This window comes from Amblyomma americanum, chromosome 2 (genome assembly GCF_052857255.1).
Source record: "Amblyomma americanum isolate KBUSLIRL-KWMA chromosome 2, ASM5285725v1, whole genome shotgun sequence".
Classification (NCBI taxonomy): Eukaryota; Metazoa; Arthropoda; class Arachnida; order Ixodida; family Ixodidae; genus Amblyomma; species Amblyomma americanum.
Window position 1 is genome coordinate 62277145 of NC_135498.1, and position 20973 is coordinate 62298117.

At 45.9% G+C, this 20973-nt stretch overlaps 1 protein-coding gene across 1 annotated transcript; it reads right to left on the reverse strand.

Annotated features, from left to right (window-relative positions):
* On the reverse strand, positions 1-3707 carry LOC144119714 (uncharacterized). The gene is made up of 4 exons (XM_077652270.1): positions 3626-3707; positions 2368-2438; positions 500-1393; positions 1-17 (listed from the first exon to the last, which is right to left on the reverse strand). Exons 2-4 carry the CDS (start codon positions 2420-2422, stop codon positions 1-3), a joined length of 966 nt encoding a protein of 321 aa, XP_077508396.1. The 5' UTR covers positions 2423-2438; positions 3626-3707.
* Positions 3708-20973: the final 17266 nt, after the last annotated feature.

The following is a 20973-nucleotide window of genomic DNA, read 5'->3' on the forward strand; positions in this document are numbered from 1 at the left end:
TTATTTAAAGGCCAGTGCTGTAGAGAACAGAAAACACATAGAGAAGTTATGAAACATTTCATCACACGCATATAGAGTAACGAAAGGCTTAGCAATAAGTTAAAGTTGTGAGATGAAAACTTTGCCTCCGTCTTTTGCTTCGCCTAGTAGTATGCAGATTTTGCACTAAAGATTAGAAAATTTATTTTCCACTTTAAATGCAGAGTATGTCGCAGCCATTCTTAGTTTCTTGCACGAGCGTATTAAGCAGTCGTCACTATCATTAGAAGATATTTGGTTCCACTTGAATTTGTCTAACTGTTAACGTATTTTTATAGTATATCTAAATGAAATAGATCAAGAACGCGCATTCTTGACACATGGCAAAGCATTAATTAATAGCCCAGAAAATATTGCTGCAGAATTGGGCACAGACATTTTAAACAAGGTATTTTTGATGTATCTGCCCCGAATGCCATAGAAAGCCATCATCAAAATATTTAGCTCAGAACGAGCTCACCAAGCAAAGAGTTTTCGGGTTTTGTGTATTCCATACTCACTCCTCCAAAAATACTTCCTGAAGGAGCAAGACGACTTCTTCCAAATCGAGGAATCTCCTCTTCGCTGCTGGCACTTCCACTCTCTCTGGGAGGCCACCGAGGTCTTCCTAATCTAGGTCTTTCTTCACTGCTTTCGTCACCTCTTCTGAAGCCCCGGAGTGGGCGCCTTCCAAGCCCAGGAATGTTTTCTTCACTGCTCGTTGCACCTCTTAGGAAATCGGGTGGTGGACCCCTTCCGAATCCAGGCCCGCCTTCTTCGTTGCCTTGGTTACCTGGGTTACCTTGGTTGTCTTGGTTGCCTTGGTTACCTGGGTTGCCTTGGATACCTTGGTTACCTTGATTGTCTTGGTTACCTTCACGCCAAGGAGACGGCGGTCGTCGAAATCCATCGTCGATATTCGGAAAAAGAGGCGGCAGCGCTCCTGGAGATCCTGATCCTCCCTCTTGGTCAGTTCCAGCATTATTACGTAAACCCGTCGGTAATGTCCCTCCAAATCCACTCTGTCCTCCTTGGTTGCTTCCACCGTCAGCTGGTGGTGGCATGCCTCGCATAGGCCGGCTTCCTTGATTTTGGTCCCCATTGTTTGGAAAAGGAGGTGGAAGAGGTGGTCTCTCATATCCCATTTGCCACCCCGGGCCACTCCATGTGCCATTCAAAAACCAAGGTGGCGGTGGTCGCTGGAGTCCGGGTGGACCGCCTTGGCCCCGCTCTCCATCAATCCCGAAGCCAAGCTGTTCTCCGCCTCCTTGGTTGCCGTCACTATTGTTTGCAAAACCTGGCAAACCTGCTGGAGGTTGGTCAGGGCTCTCCTGGGCGCTTATATAAATGCTGTCAACGTCAAGGCGCGGCAAACCTGCGTAGCAAGGTATTTTTCGGGCGGTTTTAGCTACTGCACGTATGTGATTGCAGGCTATATTTTTTCTTGTAGTCCAAATGTTTGCAAATTCTTCCCTGCTCCAGCCTTCTCTAGAAAAATTTTGTCCGCTCGGCTTGCGCAGCCGCTAATTCTCATTGATGGTCCTCAATTTTTTGCTTTCGTCGTGTTTCTAGTTTCCGGCAGTGCTCTAAAGTGTGACTCGGGCATTCGACTGCTTAGGAAGAGTCCGTGCGGCAGAATTCTTCCCATGCAAGCAAATTTATATCGAGGCGAATTGCAATGGCGATGTCCAGTGTGCGCTAGAAAACTTGTTCAATGTAATTGCGCGTTAAAGAAACACCTTCTTTGAGAACTTTTTGGGGTTCTCCACTGTACTGTGAGTCGTTTTCGATCTCACCATCCTTTATTCTTTTCCTTATGGCGTCGCTCATGTGTTTACTGTTAGTGTGACAAGTAAAATATTTCACTTTTGTATTGTTCAAAAACTGCTCCCTGCTATATTTCGAAAGAACGCCAGTAGCAGCCCTCTAATAATAATTGCAGATTTACCAAACCACATTGGCGCAGCAGGACAAATCTCTAGTTGATGAATAACGGCGGCCAAATAGCTGTTGAAGTATTTTAGAAATTTTAGAGAACGAAGAGCATTAAAAATTTCACATTCTATTGTCAGACACTTTTCCGGGTTCTTCATAAAACGTAAGAAAGCATTATTGTTTTCTGTCTAGTCTTATTTCTCTTACATCTTCACTTCAAAATGGCGTTAACCGGGGTACTTCTAAGAGCATGAGCCGTCAAATGGTTTTTGGTCAGACTTCTAAAGATGGCAATGTTTCCCATTGCTAAGGCCAGCACTATGCGTTTTCAAGAAATACCTCAGTGAATTTTAGTAGACGCAGTATATTACTGAAAGGCGGTGGCGTCTAAGAGAAACATTATTTGGGACTCACCAACAGCTGCAGCAACGACTGCCAATAGCACGAAAACAACGAAGACTTTCATCATGCGTCAGTGCTCGGATCTGAAAAAGAAACAGCGCTCCAGGGAGCAATATTCATTTCGTATGTACTACGCCACCCGTGTTTATTTTGACGTTTCTGACAGACGCCTTGTGAATGCGGGGTGGGGTGAAGTGGTTGCGGCTTAGCATAAATGATGGCGAGATAATTCCGCACTGGCATACGCCACTGCAGTAGTTGATTCGAAGAAGGAAATGCTGAGAGTTATTTAATTATTTCCTCAATTTATTTCTACTGGAATAATATGCAAGAGGATCAAAGAATATATCTCAGCAAATTTAGGACTGCCGCACGTGTTACTGGGAATAGATTTTAAACTGCTCTGCTATCCCCATTGCCTGCAGCAGCCACCAGCATATCCTGGAACTCACCGCCAATGTCCTGAGCTATACACTCTAAGGATAAAATTCTTAAAGTGAGCGGAGTGAAATACTCATTCCTTCTGATGCACAATTTAACTGTGGAATGACTAACTGTGGTCGATTTTTAATTCGCAATTAGCCTCTTCATGAGTAGTGCAAGGCCTATGACTGTTTAACAGTTCTAGCAACAAAGATGCCAAAGGGCTAAATCCTCTGGCCTAGTCCTTTAAACTTCAGAGTTCGGCAAGTCCAGCAAGAAACGACGACAGTACTGTGTCCATTCAGCAGAATGATCTGCTTGAAATTTGTGAAGAGTAATCGAGGCAGGAGTCTAGCTTCGAGAAAATTTCTTTTTCTCAGCACCTTGTTTTCAGCATTTATTTCGGAAAGCTGTAGTGGGAAAATTCACACCTATTAGGGACCAGTGCGCGGTGAGCATGTGCCGTTTTTTATTTCACCTGTTTAGACACTGTAAAACTATCATTGGCCATCATGTTAGAGAAAAGTATTTGCAAGAACGTCCAAATACCAAACTATCTACCCAAAGAATCTCTGTAAAGTATCACAGCAGTTAAGAAAAGCGAAAGCTATTGAACGTTTAAAAATTGCAATTTTTAGAAAATATCGACCGGTCACTTTTAAAGGCCCACCCTATTAAATTCTCAGAACAATGCTAGAGGAACCAAAATTCTTGCCTTGGGCCCTTAATTAGCTAATCCGTTCTATTTGTAATGAATTTAACTGCGTCAGCTAATTTTCTGTTCGTAAATCTGTAGTGCGTCACCGTTGTTAGCAGCGGTCAGAGTTATGTAACATGAGCCACCTACCGTTCCCTCTGAAGTGCAGAACCAAGATCTTGGTCCAGTAGCAGAGCCACAACATGTTACAGCTGAATTCTGAGCTGCTGCTGGAAAGGTGAACTTATATACGAAAAACCTCAAGGCTGCGAGCTACATAAACAGACAAAACTTGCAAGAGAACCATGGAAAGCTTTCGGGCATTGAGCTGCCAATAACAACTCGTCCATATTTGTTGACGGCTGCGGAAGCCCCGGCGCAAAGATGCCGGTAGCGTGACACTAGTCAACTCGTGACAACATGTTTTGTGACTTGTGGTTGTTTACACCAAGCAATGAAGGTTCACCATCAGGGTAATTTATTTCATTTTTTGTTTGCCTTGTCGCCTGTTATGATTTTCTCAGGTATACAGCAATATTCACTTTGTGTCCTCTGGCAGGTTCAACATACTATAAGGATACTCGCATGCTAACATCAGATATCATGATTTGTTTCTTTGATAATGGCACATCGCTGAAATCTTCGAACTTCAAGGATACGTCTAATAAAACAGCATATAATTTTGAATTCGCCTCCGACCTGTTTGGAAGACTAGAATTAAAGTCCTGTCTAGCTTCCTGAGTCCTTTTATAATAATTAGTGTGAGGTACTCACATCGATGGCCTTTAATCTTTCGTTACCTTCGGGCACCCGATCGGTCACCACATCTCCATGGACTGCCGTTATCTGCATGTGTTGTCTAACTTTAGGGCCAGTGCTAACAGGATTCTTTTTTAACCTCGGCGCCAACTTTTCCAGCTTTCATTTTTACCCCAGACAGTAGAAAAACCAACAACCTGGCTTCTTCAATTAAGTAGCAACATTAGAGTCAATAGCCTCGCTTCAGTTCCTATGAACGTGTTGCACGCGACGTCTTCTTGAAATTCCAGAGGAGTTTCAGTCTTCATTGCAATCTGTTTATTGCGTGCAAAAGCTTTTATAGCTTATAAGACAAATGAATTTGGTGTTAATATGACAGCTAATATGTGAAGTTAGCCTCTTTGAAATGAGTGTCGTACTATACAAGCAACTTGAACTAAAGCGCCTAAACACAGCTTAGCGAAAAAAGCATGGAAAGTTTCAAACACTCGTAGTGCTTTTCCACTCCAACTTCCTGAGCTGTAGGCATGAGCTATGGCACCCCGTCGAATTCACGCTTGGCGTGCGCGCGAGCTCACAGGGCTGCATCGAGAGAGGCGAGCCAAGGAATGTTAGCCACACACGTGCCTTTAATGGTTCAGAATGAAGTCTCGCATTTGTAGTGGCCCAAGCGGTGGACGGAAGCAGTTTTCAGACTCCCAGTGGTACAATTCCAGCGCCGCCCGGGCTCTTCAGGATCTCTAAAGGGGACAAAAGGCTCCGGGAAGGACATGCAGCGACCTTAGTAAAAAAGAGATGACTGCCAACGTTCATGTTATTTGACTACCACCAATACGATCCATAAGATCATACTAACTCCTACTACTTCCTACCCCCTAGGTCTACTACCTCCTAAAAAGCAGACATGAATTCTGTGTGCTTAGCCTTTACTGAACCACATCGACTGACGGACGAAGGCCTCTCCTACTTCTCAAGTAACCCATTCTCTGCGCATATTTTTTTCGATGTCTCTCTCCGAACACACTCAGCTATGATAACGGACCATTAATACCCTGTTCTTCGCTTTGTGTATTGTGTGCATGTTCCAAGCAACCTGTCTCCTCAAGGTTACTACAAAAGGATCGAATGTCCCTAGTCACGGTTGGGGAATTTATGCAAAATTTTCAGGGCGAAAGAGGAGCGGATATATAAACACGAAGAAAACCGTGTATTGGTCAAACTAATGATCCAGGAATGCTGTTGCAGTCGGAAGTGTGCTGTATAAAAAATTAACAAAAGCGAAACAGCCAACTGTAGTACAAGAAAGCTGACTCCGAGGACCATTATTAATGCCAGGCAATACAAGACACTTGATTATTATGAATTTTTTATTACGCAAAGGCACCAATGGCCAAAGAGCGCCATGGCACAGTTATTTTAGATTCCTCAAGGTGGGGTCAAAGACCCATTTCCCAAGCATTTCACCCTGAATAAGCCGAACACCAGACCAAGGGAAAGCTTGTACCCTTTGTATCACCGGTGAGTAGCCGGCGGCACTGGGGATCGAACCCCGGACCTCCCGCATGCGAGGCGGATGCTCAACCGCTTGGCCACCGCTGCGGTCTCAATACACGACACTTGCAAGCGTCACAGGATTTCGCGCCAGAAGAACTCTTTCTTGCATTCATGTCTTCAAAAAATACAGCAGCAAAAAAAATGAACCGCTTTTGTGGCAGGCCGCATGATTTACTTGTTTCATAATGCAAATGTAGTTTTATACCGGATCAATAAAGAAAGCACGAATCTCATTAACCTTTTTTAAATCTGCGCATTGGGGGCACAGCAAACAGGTGAGCCGGTCATCCCGTGTCCGCCAGTCGGATGTGTTGCGGCTACGTGAAGCAATGGACTGTGCTCGGCCAATATGGAAGGCAGAATTGCCGGCTACAGAACAACACACAGGTCTCACAGAATGAATACATATGTTCTTAAACTCCGTTAGATCGACGGCTTCTATAAGAGAGGGGGCGAGGAGTTCATTAGCGGCCTTAACAGGCTGCTGGGAAGTAGAGGACATGGTCTTGAGTTAGCGGCGGAGGAGTTTGGTCACATGCTGTGGTTAATGCAAATATTGGGGCTGGCAAGATTTGGTAATACGAAGTCACAGCCGCAGTAGATTGTCTACTTCGAATCTCTGGAATTCTTAATTTGCGCTTTAGAATGTTGCTTGGTTCTTGTGTACGAGCACTTCAAAGGCATCATTCGCAATACTTTTAAATACATGGCCGACTTTGTGAGCATTGTGGCATATGGCCAACACGTACTGTATTTAGAGAAAAAAATGCTTAGTCGATGTATGACTGCGAGTGGAAATGTCCTCCTTGACAGCAAGCTCTCGAACGAGTTAATTTCGAAGGAACCATCGATGTTTTCGTTTTGGTATGTTGCAGCTGGTTACATCGCCTTCGTGGGTGTCTTGCCAGTACCACGCTGGGCCACTGAGGTAACAGATTACGTCTGTCAGCATGGGCGTTAAGTACCAACGGCTGTTCGCGGTAGCACGTTCGTACATAAAGAGATAATCTTCGAGGTCACCAGTTATCGTGCTCCAGAATGTCCCATGCTCACTGGGAGGGAAAGGGTGACCATCGGCTTTCGTCTCTTCCTGCGGGGCTCCTTGAGGGATCGCGAAGGTGCCAATCTGGCGTCCAATGCAGAGTTCCGTGATCTTGCTTATGCAAAAGCCGTATCTCTACCCATTACTATGCAAGAAATAATAAATTTACAGACATGTACGACCCACAGAGCTGGCGGCTTCCGAAATAACCGCTAGGAACCCTAGAAATCAGGCCAAAACTTCGTCTTCGTCATGCCTGCACTCAGTTCGCAAAATAGGCACTGATTACTGATTGCCGGTCCTATGGCTAGCGTCTTCGATACGATATTTTGCAAACACTGGCATTACATCACAAAAAGAAATTGATGCCCCAGTACTGTTGTATCTGAAAAAGTATAAAACTCCGCATATAATTAAATGAATCTCATGCTTCCCACCCGTTCACTAGAGAATGGCCAAAACAGTTAAATGAGAGGGCTGCTTTACTTATCTAAGCCGTCAAAGGCTAATGAATAGCGAAAGGACGAAGTTTGCCTGCCGCTTCGGTGCTATGCGTGCAGTTTGGCACGGAGCAGCTAGCAATGGGGCGATTGGTGGGAATGAATATATCGGCAAACTTCTGGAAACATCAAACTCTAGAAAGCCTTAAGCCAGAAAAAGTAATATGAGCTAAACAATTTTATGTGCTTGAAGCAGAATGTCATTGCTTCCAATACATGCGTCCGCATGCCTCAGGGAAGCGTGGAGCTCAAGATTATTCCTGCGAAAACACTATTTCTAAGTGTAAGTCCCGAGAGATATTTGGTATGTTAGTGGCTTTGTGCGAAGTAAGCGATTTTTGTGGCTTTGCGCCAAGTGAAATAATTACGCAAAAGAAATCAAATATCTGCGAATGGGATTCGAACACGCGATGGCGCGTATCAGCTTCTCTGGCCACTGCGTGAAAGCACTAGGCTATCGCAGTAGCTGAACGCGCCTCTAGTTAATCTCCAACACACTCTCGCGCTGCGGATTGAGCATTGCCTTCTTCAACTACTAATACTGCTGTCAAACTAATAATCGGTCTTTGAGCTATGTGGTCATAGTAAGAGAGATATGTGCGCTGCATGCGTTGGCGTGGTGTGGCAGAAACATGGCACTAGAGCAATACGTGTTGGCGTTGGCTGCAGCACTGCAGCAGAAACGCAGCACCGGGGCATAGGCCGCCGGCGTACATTGGGTAAAGTGGCATTGATGAAACACTTGAAAGACGCGCACAGCTGGCTCCCTGAGGTCAGTGTGCCCCTCAATAGCCCTTTCTGGTAAGTGGCGGGGGTGTCCACGGATTTAAAAAGTGTGCTTTCATACAATATTTCGTGCTTAGCAATGATCAACCGACAGCCACATTTCCGCATGAATACATTTTGGGATAAAGTTTATCAATGTTGTGTGTCATTTTCAATATTTTATTAGTACGGTTATTTTGAAATTGAGGTGCTCTTTTAGTTCGTTTGGGTAGAAGAGAATCACATCAATCCAAGATCATCTCACAAGGCCTTGGTTGCTGGGTTGGCATTAATGTCGCATATTATCTAAAAAACTATCGTGCAAAGCAATTTAGAGATAGGGCATAATAATTTTAAAATAAGAATACAACATAACGTTATTCAAAAGTAATTACTTAAACCTCGATGGATGCATGGCTATGCCGCTGTTCATGATGCATTTCAAAATATTTGGTACGAAGTATCAAATATAAGTCCTCTCTTCGCTCTCCTGTTATAATGTATTTCATAAGAAAAAGGTGTCCGATATTTGTTTTCTCAGGCCAATACTGTTTTAGTTATAGGACCCACATTTTAGAACAATATATTGTTGGTGCAATGGAATCACAAACCACAACAATTAGCGATCACAAAAAATTACCGATCACAGAAGCAGGACTCCCCATTATTTTTTTGATCTGCCAGTACAGCGCATTGCTTGAAGGCCACCATCATTAGGGACTCACGGGCGCGAATACTTTGCTAAAGTGTGTCCGGTAGCTAGAGAGTAGACAGGTACTTAGCATTACATATTTACGCATGTATAAAAGAGAGCGAAGTTCTTCTTGGAGTCATAGTACGTTGTGCTCCGAATAAATTAACGATGTCGCGAAAGTCTACCATTGATGCGCATATAAAGGGTCCATCATTAAAACCTTGCGACCCGCCGCAGAGGCTGAGTGTTTTTGTTTTTATAGCGGTTAGAGTCTCAACGCGACTATGGAAGGCGGTGAGAGACGTCATTACGGAGGAATTTGGGTAGTTTGGACCACCTGGAGTTCTTTAAAGCTCACTGACATCACACAGTACACAGCCCACTAGCATTTCGCCTCTATCGAAATGCGGCTGCAGCGGCCGAGATCGAATACGCGTCTTTCGGGTCAGCAGCCGAGCACCATAACCACTGATCTAAGTACTAACCCACTGAGTGGTCAGCTGACACCAAAAATGCGGGTTCGCTCGCGACCACTGCAGCCGTATTTCGATGAAAACTAAATACAAAATTTGCTGCGAGTAGTGAGATATAAAAGAATTCCAGGTGGCCTAGATTATTCCGGAGCCCTTAACTAGGGCGTCCCTCAAAGTCCAGGCTTGCACTGACACTGGAGTTTGTAGTCTACTACGTGGCTGAACAACGTGGTTAAAACTATCGTCTCCCTTCAACCGGCGGTTAAAGCACGCAAGTTAAAAATAAAACTTTACGCGCAACATTGGTGAGAGGCCACCAGGTTCTACTGTCTACATCGGCGCGCTTCAAAAAGTCGGCGCCACTTTGACTACAGTGGTGAGTGAGACTAAACTGGTGCGTAAGACCAAATGGGGTGCAACCTGCCGGCGATGACACGAAAAAACTGGATGACAGCAGGTTGTCGGTGTTGTTTCTAAATGTATGCTGCTTTCGCTCTAAAATAGCGACGCATAGGGAGAGTGTTTGTCTTAAAGATTTCTACTGCAACCATTTATGTACGTTAATAATATAGAGAGTTAAGCTGGTTGGTACAATATTAATAGCAAACTGCAACAGAGAAGAAACATCGACAACGAAGAAAAACGCAAACAAAAACGATGCCGCGATGGCGCACTGGCAGATGAATCTTATTTGAAACGCCCGCTTATTTATACTGTAGACTCTCGTACTTTCTTCAGTTCATTTATTTATCTTTATCTTCCGGCATCGGCGCGCAGGAAATTCGCTTATTTCTCACATAGGGCTACAGATGGAGTGCTGATACATTGATCACCCGAATCCCGGACCATTGAAGTTTCTAAATTCTCTCTAGTCAGCTTCCCTCTGCTCTTTTTCAGTACATCCAGATTATGAAGGTACAGTTTCAGTTTCAAATAATATTATGTTGTCAGTGCTGCATCAATCTTGTCTGTGTGTTCCTTTGCTGTCGTTTCCTGTGTGGTTTATTGTTATTAATATATCTATGTACGTTCTGCGTCACCAAGCGCTGCGCAGTATTGCTGTTGACGCACAACTGGGATTGGCGACAAGAGATTAAAGGAGCGCGATTTATATAGCGGACGCTGCCCGGTTCAACGCCGGAGACCGAACGAGTTGGACTATAGCGGCAACGGCCGTTTTACAAGGCCGAATCCGAAGCTGAGGAAGTCTTTAAGGCGGTCCATCCCGCGGCGAAGGTCGACTAAAGCGCGGTAACACTGACTCTGTTAAGGAGCGAAAGTGCCGAGAGTGAGGATGCAGTCGAAGTAGAAAAAGAACGGCCGCTAAACGCTGCGGCGCGTGAGTCCGCAAAACTGTCCACGAATGTAGGTGCAACGCAGTCCGAAGAAAAGCAGCAGGCGAAGTTTGGATTCACGTAAGGAGCCAAGCAAAGTGTTGTAATCATTGCGAGGCTGGCCCGATTTTACGCCCACTATTGACAAAAAGGCAGACAGCAAAATTTTCCATTGAATAGGAAACCAAGAGAAATGTTTACGCCAAACTTCGTAAACGACACCGGCGGTCATGACGCAGTTTAGCTGCGCAGTTCGTAGTGGAATTTCGTAGAAAACAAAGCCTCGTGCCTGGAATAGACACCTGGACATGTTTTTTGTTTTTTCGAAGCTCTCAGTGACAGGACTGCTCGGTGACAACAGACTGCGTGGTTCGGCTTCGGTTTCACCTCTTTCACAAACTAACGCTGCAGAAAACGAAGAAAACACCAACAAAATGGAAAAGATAGGGTTGTGTGCCCTCACCTTCGAACACACGCAGACACATCCGGCCGAGCGCTAAACATTCCACGTCAGACGCTTTTCTACTGAAGTGTCTAAAATCAGGCAAGGTGAAACGCACGGCAGGGACGAAGTTGAAGGTCATTTCTTATTATTTCTCTTTTCCTGCATCTAGGTATGGGACGTGAATGGGCGAAGCCGAGTGATAAAACAGCCTCCAGATTTTCACTTTACCCTGGTTTTAGGATGGACTTGTAACGGTGACACTCAGGGAAAGGGTACAGCGTTACAAGTTAAAAAAGAGGTCAACAAGTTGTTCTGCCGCTGATGCCTTCAATGTATAGGGCTTGAAAAATTTCACATCGGTCAGCCGACCAAAGTAACAGCTCAATGAATTAGAGACTTAACTCAATCAAGTGACCAGGCTGGATTCTGGAAACGTTACACAACAATGAACCATGTTAACACCACCAATTCTCCCATATACAGCTTTCACAGGTTTTACCACACGTCAGCTTTCTAAAGAACGATCGCCAACTGCTGTTCTCGTGAAACAGATGGTTTCCGGTGGCAAGGAGCCTCTTTAGCAGGGTTGAACTTGTAGTACCATAGCCTCACTTGTTATAGGCCCACTTTGCCGGCAACAAGCAGAACATCCACCCTGGCTACTCTACTTTATCAACCCTTCTTTATTCTTTCTGAAAAATTTAAAATTGCATTTTGGGAAAAGGAAATGGCGCAGTATCTGCCTCACATCTCTGCGGACACCTGAACTGCGCCGTAAGGGAAGGAATAAAGGAGGGAGTGAAAAAAGAAAGGGAGAAAGATGTGTCGTAGTGGAGGGCTGCGGAATAATTTCGACCACCGGGGACCTTTATAGTGCACTGACATCGCACAGCACACGGGCGCCTTTGCGTTTCGCCTCCATCGAAACGCAGCTGCCGCGGTCGGGTGTAAACCTGGGAGATAAAATGTTTACTACTTAGGTTGTTGAATATATATTGAACCGTAGACTCTACGGTATTTATGCATCGATGAGTCTGAAATATGTTGCGTCACCATCATCGTCATCATCCTAACTACGGCCACTGCAGGACGAAGGCCTCTCCCATATCTCTCCTTACCCCTGTCCTGTACCAGCGGCTCTACACTATCACCCGCATATTTCTTTATCTCATCCGCCCACCTAACAATCTGCCGCCCCCTGGTACGCTTCCCTTCTCCTGGAATCATGTCTATTACCCTTAAGGACCATCGGCCATCTTGCCTTCAAGTGTTATGCAATGGCATGCGATTCGCATTACACGCATTACGTGCAAAGGCATTCCTCTTGATTTTGACTAGGATGTCATTAACTCGTGTTCGATCCCTGACCCACTCTGCCCTCTTCTTGCCTCTCAACGTTACAACTATCATTTTTCTTTCCATCCCTCGCTGTGTGGTCCTTACATTCAAAATTATTTTTGAAATGTGTTTTTCCGGAGCGGTAAATCATTTCAGAGAGTACCTCTTGCGTTGATGCACTTCCGTCATCGATGCACTAGTGTTTGCAAGTCATCAGAGAAAAGAGAAGCCGGATGCTCCCGAGAAAAAAAATGGCCCTGGTTTAGCTTTGGTTAACCCTGGATTGACGCGACAGCTACAGCTAGCCGAGTGGAACTTGGTCACGTGACCAACCACGTGACGAACCACGTGATCAGCCACGGCGCCGCGCCGCCGGCAGCTGCTCCGCACCACGTGACGAACCACGTGACAGCGTGGCGGGGCAGCCACAGGGTGGCAGCGCCGCCACAGGGTGGCGGCGCCGACAGCGGAAGGCTCGAAATGCTACCATAGTGTAGCTATCGCTACAAAAATTGGCGGTGGTTTAGCTCTGGTTAAATCTGGAGTGATGCGATAGCCACAGCTAGACGAGTGGTGCTTGCTCGGTTGAATCGCAAAGTCGGTCTTCCGCCGCTCTGTTTCGCTGGGCGGTCCTCCTTCATCTTCGTCCCACTTGACACGGCGCATGCGCACAGCTGTTGCAGCTCGGTTTCGTTGCAGCTGCTCCGCACCACGTGACCAGCCACGGCGCCGCGCCGCCGGCAGCTGCTCCGCACCACGTGACTGGCCATGTGACCATGGCGGCGCCGCCACGGTCACGTGCCGCCGCCATACTGAAGGCTCGAAAACTACCGTAATGTAGCTGTCGCGACAAAACTGCGCACTGCATTAGCGCCCTCTTCTTCAGAAGCAAGAGCGCGTGCCCATAGGATGTACCTTGGGATTGAGGAATAGCCAGAAGTCACTCTGCTTTACCTCTGGATTATAGGGTGGCTGAGGTAAAATACCCCGTAACCGCATATTCTGTAACGAAGTGATAGGTAACCCCTCAACTAACTTGTGCTTCGTTGAGCAATGTCATTCTAAATGACAGCAGTTTTTTGCGGATCAAATCTAAGCAGACATGCACGTAAGTTCATCAGCGTCTGCACGCAGCGCGCTGAGTTGTCAGGAGCGCTACCTTCCAGAACTTCTACCAGAACCGCGTATTTCTATTTCCTCAGCGGTACTGCGTACCAACTCCTGGTCTTGTGTCCTCGATGGAATGAACGGTTTTTAAATGGCGATTTTTGCTCTGGAGCCCTGCATAATGCAACCTGTATATAACTGAGACATGTTGCGACTGCAGGTTGAGGAAAGCTGTAACTGCTTGTTGGAAAAAAAGAAGAAGACGAGTAAAACAGCCTTTTATTGTGTGGCTTAAAGAGCGAGTTCCGCTCGCATCTCTGAATGCGACCTGAAAGGCACCCTGCTCCCAGGTGAAAATGACAAATGGTTTGCGCGGTGTAAATACCAAAAGGAAACCACTAAAGTTGTTCAAGAAAAAAATGAGATTCCAACTGCTCTCTTACGCAGTGCGGTAAACTATTGTGCCACGGAAGCAACGAGAATCTGCGGTGTTAGTTGCGCAGTTCCCTTTATCAGAAATTTTCTATATTCCGCTATGAGGCGCACCTGAGTTGGTGCGCTCTGCCGTTGACTGTTCGGAAACAGACACCAGAAAGACGTCATCACTGTTCCAAAGAATGGTGACCAAGGGTTTTCCAGCTGATGAGTGCGTCTTCAACTTCTTAGGATGAGGCGAGCTCGGATGCCTGCACTGCATGCTCTGGCGTTCAGTCTGGGTCATAGAGATTAGTCTGTTACTCATCACAAGTGAAAATTTGAGGAAAGCCTGTCCCTATGCTTTGTAGTGGGCCGGATACTGCTCCACTAGCACCCGCCTTCAGCATACTCTCTTCAAGACAAATTCGTCATTTAGACTGCAAGCAATACGCGAGAAATTGCCCGCAAACCCTCAGGTAATCCAACGATCACAACGAATAATCTCATTCACACGCGCCATATACTCTGGCATCCAGTGCGCGTACACTGTGGTCATTGTCTTTCAAAGTCGACATGGCTAGGCCTCCTGTGAGTACAGTCCGTTGACACCTTCGAGGGCCGCCGTGGGGGCTCAGTGGTTACGGCGCTCGGCTGCTTTCCCGAAAGACACGGGTTCGATCCCGTCCGCGGCGGTATAGTTTCGATAGAGGCAAAATCCTGGAGGCCTGTGTACTGTATGGTGTCAGTACACGTTAAAGAACTCCAGGTCATCGAAATTTCCAGAGCCCTTCACTACGGCGTCCCACATAGCCAGAGTCGCTTTGGGACGTTAAACCCCAATAAACTAAAAACGTACCTACCTCCTGACCTTGTTAACGTCAACACCTGCTCCACATAAATGGGACTCATCCGATGGCAGATATCAGTTGGTGGAACACGTTCCGCCGTCAGAAATTCGATCACGGAACAATGTTGTTAATGTACGTCTATCTAGGCCGACATTTTGCTTGTCACAGGTTCTATATTGGTGGTGCCACCTTCTGAATGAAAACATCCATCTAAAGCGAAGACATCAAACTTTCATGCATCCGACAGAGACCACAAGGGAAAATGCACTGAACACTCGCTGTAGCATCGACGACACAAACGGTACCATTAAAATCCGAATACTGCATCACAGGTAGTGAAATGCTTTTTGTAGAGCATTTCTCTGTTGTAGTAGGTGTGCTGAAACTTTAGGAACAGCTCGCCGCTTAATTAAAGCTCAAGCTTACATTGACGTAGTTACTCTGCGTATATCTTCGTCAGTCCTCGGAAAGCAATTTTCGGCGCGTCAGTATGATGGAAATAAATTTTTAAGATGTGCCAGTTCAAAAACACAAAGACAAAGTTTGGGGCTTGTTGATCAAACAGCTGCCCATCCACATTTTCTAACTCCATAGCTGCCGTATTTAAATGACATTTTTCTACATAAGCTAGTTCACACTTATAGCCACCTCTTATGTAATACCCCCAAAAATGGAGGTCTTTCAGGTAAAAAATGATCGGGTGATGTTTATGGTTTATCTCGTTTAACGTCCCAAACCAAATCACGCTTTCTGGGACTCCGTAGTGGAGGGCTACGGATCATTTCAAGCACCTGGGGTTCTGACATCGCACACTACGCGGGCGAATAGCATTTCCCTTCCATAGAAATGCGACCATCGCGGCCGTGATCAAAACCGCATCTTTCGTGTCAACAGCCGAGCACCATAGCCACTGAGCCACAATGGCGGCTATGTGGTGATGTGATGTTCGTACCCAGCTGAGTAATCTGGAGCTTAATGAGTCTGGCAACGGAGGCAGTAGCTCCTGTCCGCAAGACAAAGGAGGATGTGGCATTTTGTCGCTCTTTGGTTTCCTCCTTCAATGAGGGTTCCAACGTTTCTGTAATTCAGCTTGCCGTGCTCGGGATAGTGTCCAGCCATATCATACCATACCTTATCTGGCGTTAGGGATATCACATTGGCCTTCTTGCATATAGTGAGCTCTGTCGTTATGTCTGTTCTCAAGAACTCTTTGAAGAGAGTACTTCTGTTTGCAAGAATATATTAGTTTTAAAGTTCCGCAGATGTGCACTGCCTTTCCAGGGAACTATCGCAGTATTACTGTATTTGTTCTGCTTTATGCCACTATTTTAGCGTGCCGTATCCTGGAGTTGTGTAAAAACTTGAAAAACATTTCTTACGGCGCAAAAAAAATTCAGCACCGAACTTTCTAACATAGCCTTCTGTCGGGTGAACTCTGCCCATGCGCTCATTTGCTCTGCCTACAACATTAGATTTAACGACCTAGATTCTCTTCTTTCGCACTTTGCCGACATTCGGTATTAGACTTTTGGGTCAGTGATCAAGGCATTTGACAGAAGTTGGACTGATCGGTTTTTCCTGCATTTCGTTCTACAGTGGCACCAAATGCGATCGATTGGCAGCGGTTGCAACAAGACAGCGCCAGGCGCGTCTAAGAAAAACGTACAGAAATTGCAGGTTGACGCAGCGTCGTGTACGCTAGCGCAAAACTAGCCACCGTTGTAGCAACAAACCTAACAGAAATGTAGCACAACAGTCGCGTTGGGGGAGGGCGAGGGATCCAGGAGACGAAACGCCGCGCTCGGAAAGCTTCACGCATGTAGGAGGTCAGATCCCCAAACGCGCACCGGGTCGAACAGAGAACGAACAATCTCAATATGCTGCTCCCAAGTCGCGTGCGCTGCAAGGTACTCAAGCCCGTGGCCATGAATTTCTGAGACCATAAAGCATTCGTTGTAGCCCATAGGTATACGACAGACAAACAGAATCGTCGTGCCGAAATGCGGACCATCATGTTAAGGTCAGTCCATTCACTAAAAAATTAGTGGTGATCACTCGTACCTTACAGGTGATCTGGCGAGTTTTTTTATTACGCTAGCATTTCGAGCCTTCAGCGTGACGGCGTGGCCACCGTGGCGGCGCCGCCACGTGGTCACGTGGTTGGCCCCAATCCCGTGGCTGGTCACTTGGTTGGCCACGTGGTAAGGAGTAGCTGCCGGCGGCGTGGCGCGCCGGCGAAACCGAGTAAGGGAGGGGGGGGGGGGGGTATTAGTAGTAGTAGAAAACATTTATTTCAAAAAGGTAGGATAGAGAGGCGAAAATACAGATTTTGGGTGGAATCCTTATTTCAGGACCCCAATGTCCACCGCAGTTGCTCTTGCTTGGGATATCAGCTTTCGCTGCGTCGCCAAGTCAGAGCTGAGCAGGGCAGACTCCCACTGTTCCTCGGAGTGATGTTTGTCTAGTTCGGGGGGCTTCGGACCGGAGCAACCCCATGTTACATGATATGTTGTTGGAATTCCTCCACACCAGGGGCAGATGCTGTCATATCTGTCGGGGAAGATTATGTGGTACTTGTGTAGGTTAGGAAAGGTGTTCGCCTGTAGTTGTCGCCATTCCCTCGCCTCTGCCGCCGTTAGCTTACGGTGTGGTGGGGGATAGACTTGTCTTTGTGTTTAGTTTGAGGATATACTAACCGAGCGACTAACCTCCCCGACCTCACCCCTCTCACCTCTACGTACGGCGAGCGCCTCCTCGTTCTCCGAACACAAAGACAAGAGTGAGGGGGGAGAAGCGGAGAGGGGGAGAGAGTGAATCACGTCCAGGGACGAAGCAGAAAGAACGCCCAGCGAAACGGAGCGGCGAAAGACTGGCTTTGCAATTCGACTGAGCGAGTTCCACTCGGCCAGCTGTAGCTATCGCGTCACTCCAGGTATAACTAGAGCTAAACCACAGCCAATTTTTCGCATCACCGGTAAGTTCATTGGCTAATTGACACCGCTGCTACGGATATAAATCCTAATCCTAGTTTGGCAGACATTTCTAAGACCAAAATTTTGGGATGGCATTATACTGCTGTCGCAGATTGTGATTATTCACGGAACTCTCAGCGGTTACTACATTTTTTTCACATTTCGTTATGCGTATACCTGCCGCGGAGGGCTTCATTTCTGGTGGAAAGAAAATAAAGTAAAAAGAATAATGGGGGAGCTGGAAGACCTGCAGGTATGTTAGCCGACGTTGTTTCCTCGTGTTGCCAGCAAGCTGTAGTATGGCAATGTGCAACTCAGACGGCATGTAGCCTTTGCATTGCAAATAAAAATGCCCTTTCATTTTCTCTTGGTACTTTTTTATCTTTTGATGGTTGTTAACCCACACACCTGAATCCCATCGGCCCGTGCTCTGCGGTATGTGTGATGCTGAACATTAAGGCTGTATTTTGTATTCCTGTATTTTGTCGCGCGAAGAAGGTGCCTGTCGCAGGATTTGTCGTGCGACAGCTCTCTGTCGCAGGTACTGTCGTGCGACAGAGAGAGTCGTGTCGCACGACAGGAACTGCGTGCCTCTACAGAGTTGCGTGTCGTGAGTTCAGTCGCGCGACAGACTTCTAGCACGGCCATTTTAAAGCGACAAAAGTGTCTTCGTGACATCTGTCGCGCGACACTGCAGCCTGTCAAGGGTTCTGTCGCGCGACAGATTCCTGTTGAGGGATGTGTCGGGCGACAGATTACTGTCGAGGGTAATTGTGTTTTACTACAGAATTCTTGAAATACTGTCGCGCCATCGTGGACAGCGATTGACTCAAATTCACCAACGGCGTGTTAAATCGTTCCTTTCTTACTATCACTCCCCCCTTCTTTATTCTCCTTGTCCTTTTATTTCCGCTAGCCGAAGCTGTTAAATCGTTCCTTTCTTAATATAGCTCCCCTTTCTTTCCCTCTTTCTGTCCTTTTATTCCCGCTATTCGCAGCTCAGGTGCTTCAGCTCGGTTTCGATGGCAGATGCCCCGGCTAGCAGCATCTTTTCCTTCCATTTTTATTTTATTAATAAATAGCCAAAATGCCGACAGCTAGCGACAATGACGTCAACGCCTAAAGAACATATGGGAGCCACTTCAAAATACGACGCCTGAAAGGAACTGAATTTAGTGTCCCTATGAAGACACATTGTCACGATGCGGGTTGAGTTAAAATGTCTGCCCTTCTGTCATCTTTCTTGCTTAACTGGGCGCTGCGCAAGACACTGTTCACGCAATCAATATACAATGTTATCATCAATCATCAATATATAATGACGTGGATCATCAATATACAATGGCATTTACTATACATAACGCTCGCAGTTTATAGTTTCAAGACGGTGTTATGAGACCTTAAGGACCGAAACACTAAATCCAGAGAGCAGGCGTTGGATGCATGAGAAATTTTATAGAATTTACGTGCAGCAAAAAGTGGCTATTTTTTGCAGTGCCCACAAAAGCAGAGACAACAGGTTAGAAATAGCTGTTGCCTGCAAAGAACCCTTGATGCTGCACTCGCGTCGTGCGTGAAGTTCTCTTATGCTTTCCGCTCCGAAGAAATGGCACTGCCCTTGATCGTATGCTATCTGTCTAGCTTGGGCTGAAATTCTATAAATCTGCACACTTCTCGGCACGCCTGAAATATATCAATACTATCTCGGGGTTCTCTCACACGTCTGCATCGGCATGCTGATGAAAATTGTGATTCCCAACAGCTTTGACGCGATGGACGCCTATTTTACAATCGTACGCTGGTAGGCTTTGATTAGGCAGAAGCCGTGATTTACGACTTCCTCACTCTTCATAGCATTCTCTACTGCCTGTTTTTCATCATCCAATCACTTATGCTTTTTTAAGGCTTTTCAGCAGTCTATCAACACATGTACTCTTCCAGCTGAGTGGAAAGTCGGGAAGGTTCACCAGGAAAACAGCATAATTCTTGATTTCGGAAAAGCCTTTGTAAAAGTTATTTATCAACTCCTCTTCAAACTAGCCAACACTAATACTGAACCTAACCTTCTACTTTGGCTTGAACACTCTTTGTAGACTGTTAACAGTTTATATGAGCCAAACATCGCAACTACTGATTATGCTCCATTGACACTGGTGTGCCTCAGGGCTCCATGTAAGGTCCTTTGTTTTTTTCCTAGCATAAATTAAAGACCTAGCTCACTGCGCATCTTCTAACATTAACTCATTTGCTCATGATTGTGTTGTCCCGTAGGTCGTCGCAGTGAGTGCGGAAACACATGAAGGCATCCAGATTTGTTTGCACCAGAAAAACCAGGCCAGCAAAGACATTCAGGGAAAAACTTGTATGCAGCTTAAATGCGGGACATGTGAAAGTCTTGTAGCTGATTATCTTGATGTCGTAACTTATATGCGTGTTTTCAGACAGTGAGAGCCCCTATACGTGATTTCTAAAGCCCAAATTCTTGCATTCAGAACATCTAAAAATAAAGCATATAGCGCCAATTTTTTGTGCTTGGGTATGGTGTATGGTAGAGCAAGGGTATGGTAGATATGGTATGGTAGGGTATGCTAGGTATGCTTGGGTACGGTAGAGCAAGATTGCCAGTGGTCATTATGTGTAACGGATTGGATTCCAATTAAAGGAAAGCTTAGCAGTAGGCGGAACAAAGTTAGGTTGGCGGATAAGATGAAAGAAACTTGCAAGGATAGGAACCCCGCCGCTGGTACAGGACAGCGCTAATTGGAGAGGTATGGGAAGGGCCTCTGTCCTTTAGAGGGCGTAGTCAGGCTGATGGTGATGATACAGACCTATGTACAATAGAAAATCAGATTTCTTTTTTATCTTTTGTAATCAGTGCACACAGAAAAAGAAGAATGAGAAGGCTTTGTAATTATTTACAGAAGCATGATAAAGATTGTGAGAATTAAGTTCGTATAAATCTGTTTTCTGAGTTAATATACTTAGTCGTTTTGACCGCCGCTTTTTTTTTTGGCAATATAAAAGTCACTGCGTGGATTCGGCTTCCGCATAAGCCAAACTATCTTGACGCTAGATTTGCCGATATTCTAACCTGTTGAAAGTTTAATTCAAGTGTTCGTCCTATTAAAAATTAGACCTTCCCTGCGTCCGAACTCCACCCCTGCTTTAGCTCTTAATATATGTATTCTTAGAAAATCAGTCCTATTTTCTTCGCCACAAAAAAATAATCGCTTTGAAATTATTGCTTCTT

Excerpts from the sequence above, each read along its gene's own strand:
- LOC144119714 (XM_077652270.1), bottom strand. The coding sequence starts at position 2,422 with ATGATGAAAGTCTTCGTTGTTTTCGTGCTATTGGCAGTCGTTGCTGCA. Across the intron at positions 1,394-2,367 it reads AGTCGTTGCTGCAGCTGTTG|GTTTGCCGCGCCTTGACGTT; the intron begins GTGAGTCCCAAA and ends CTTGCTACGCAG.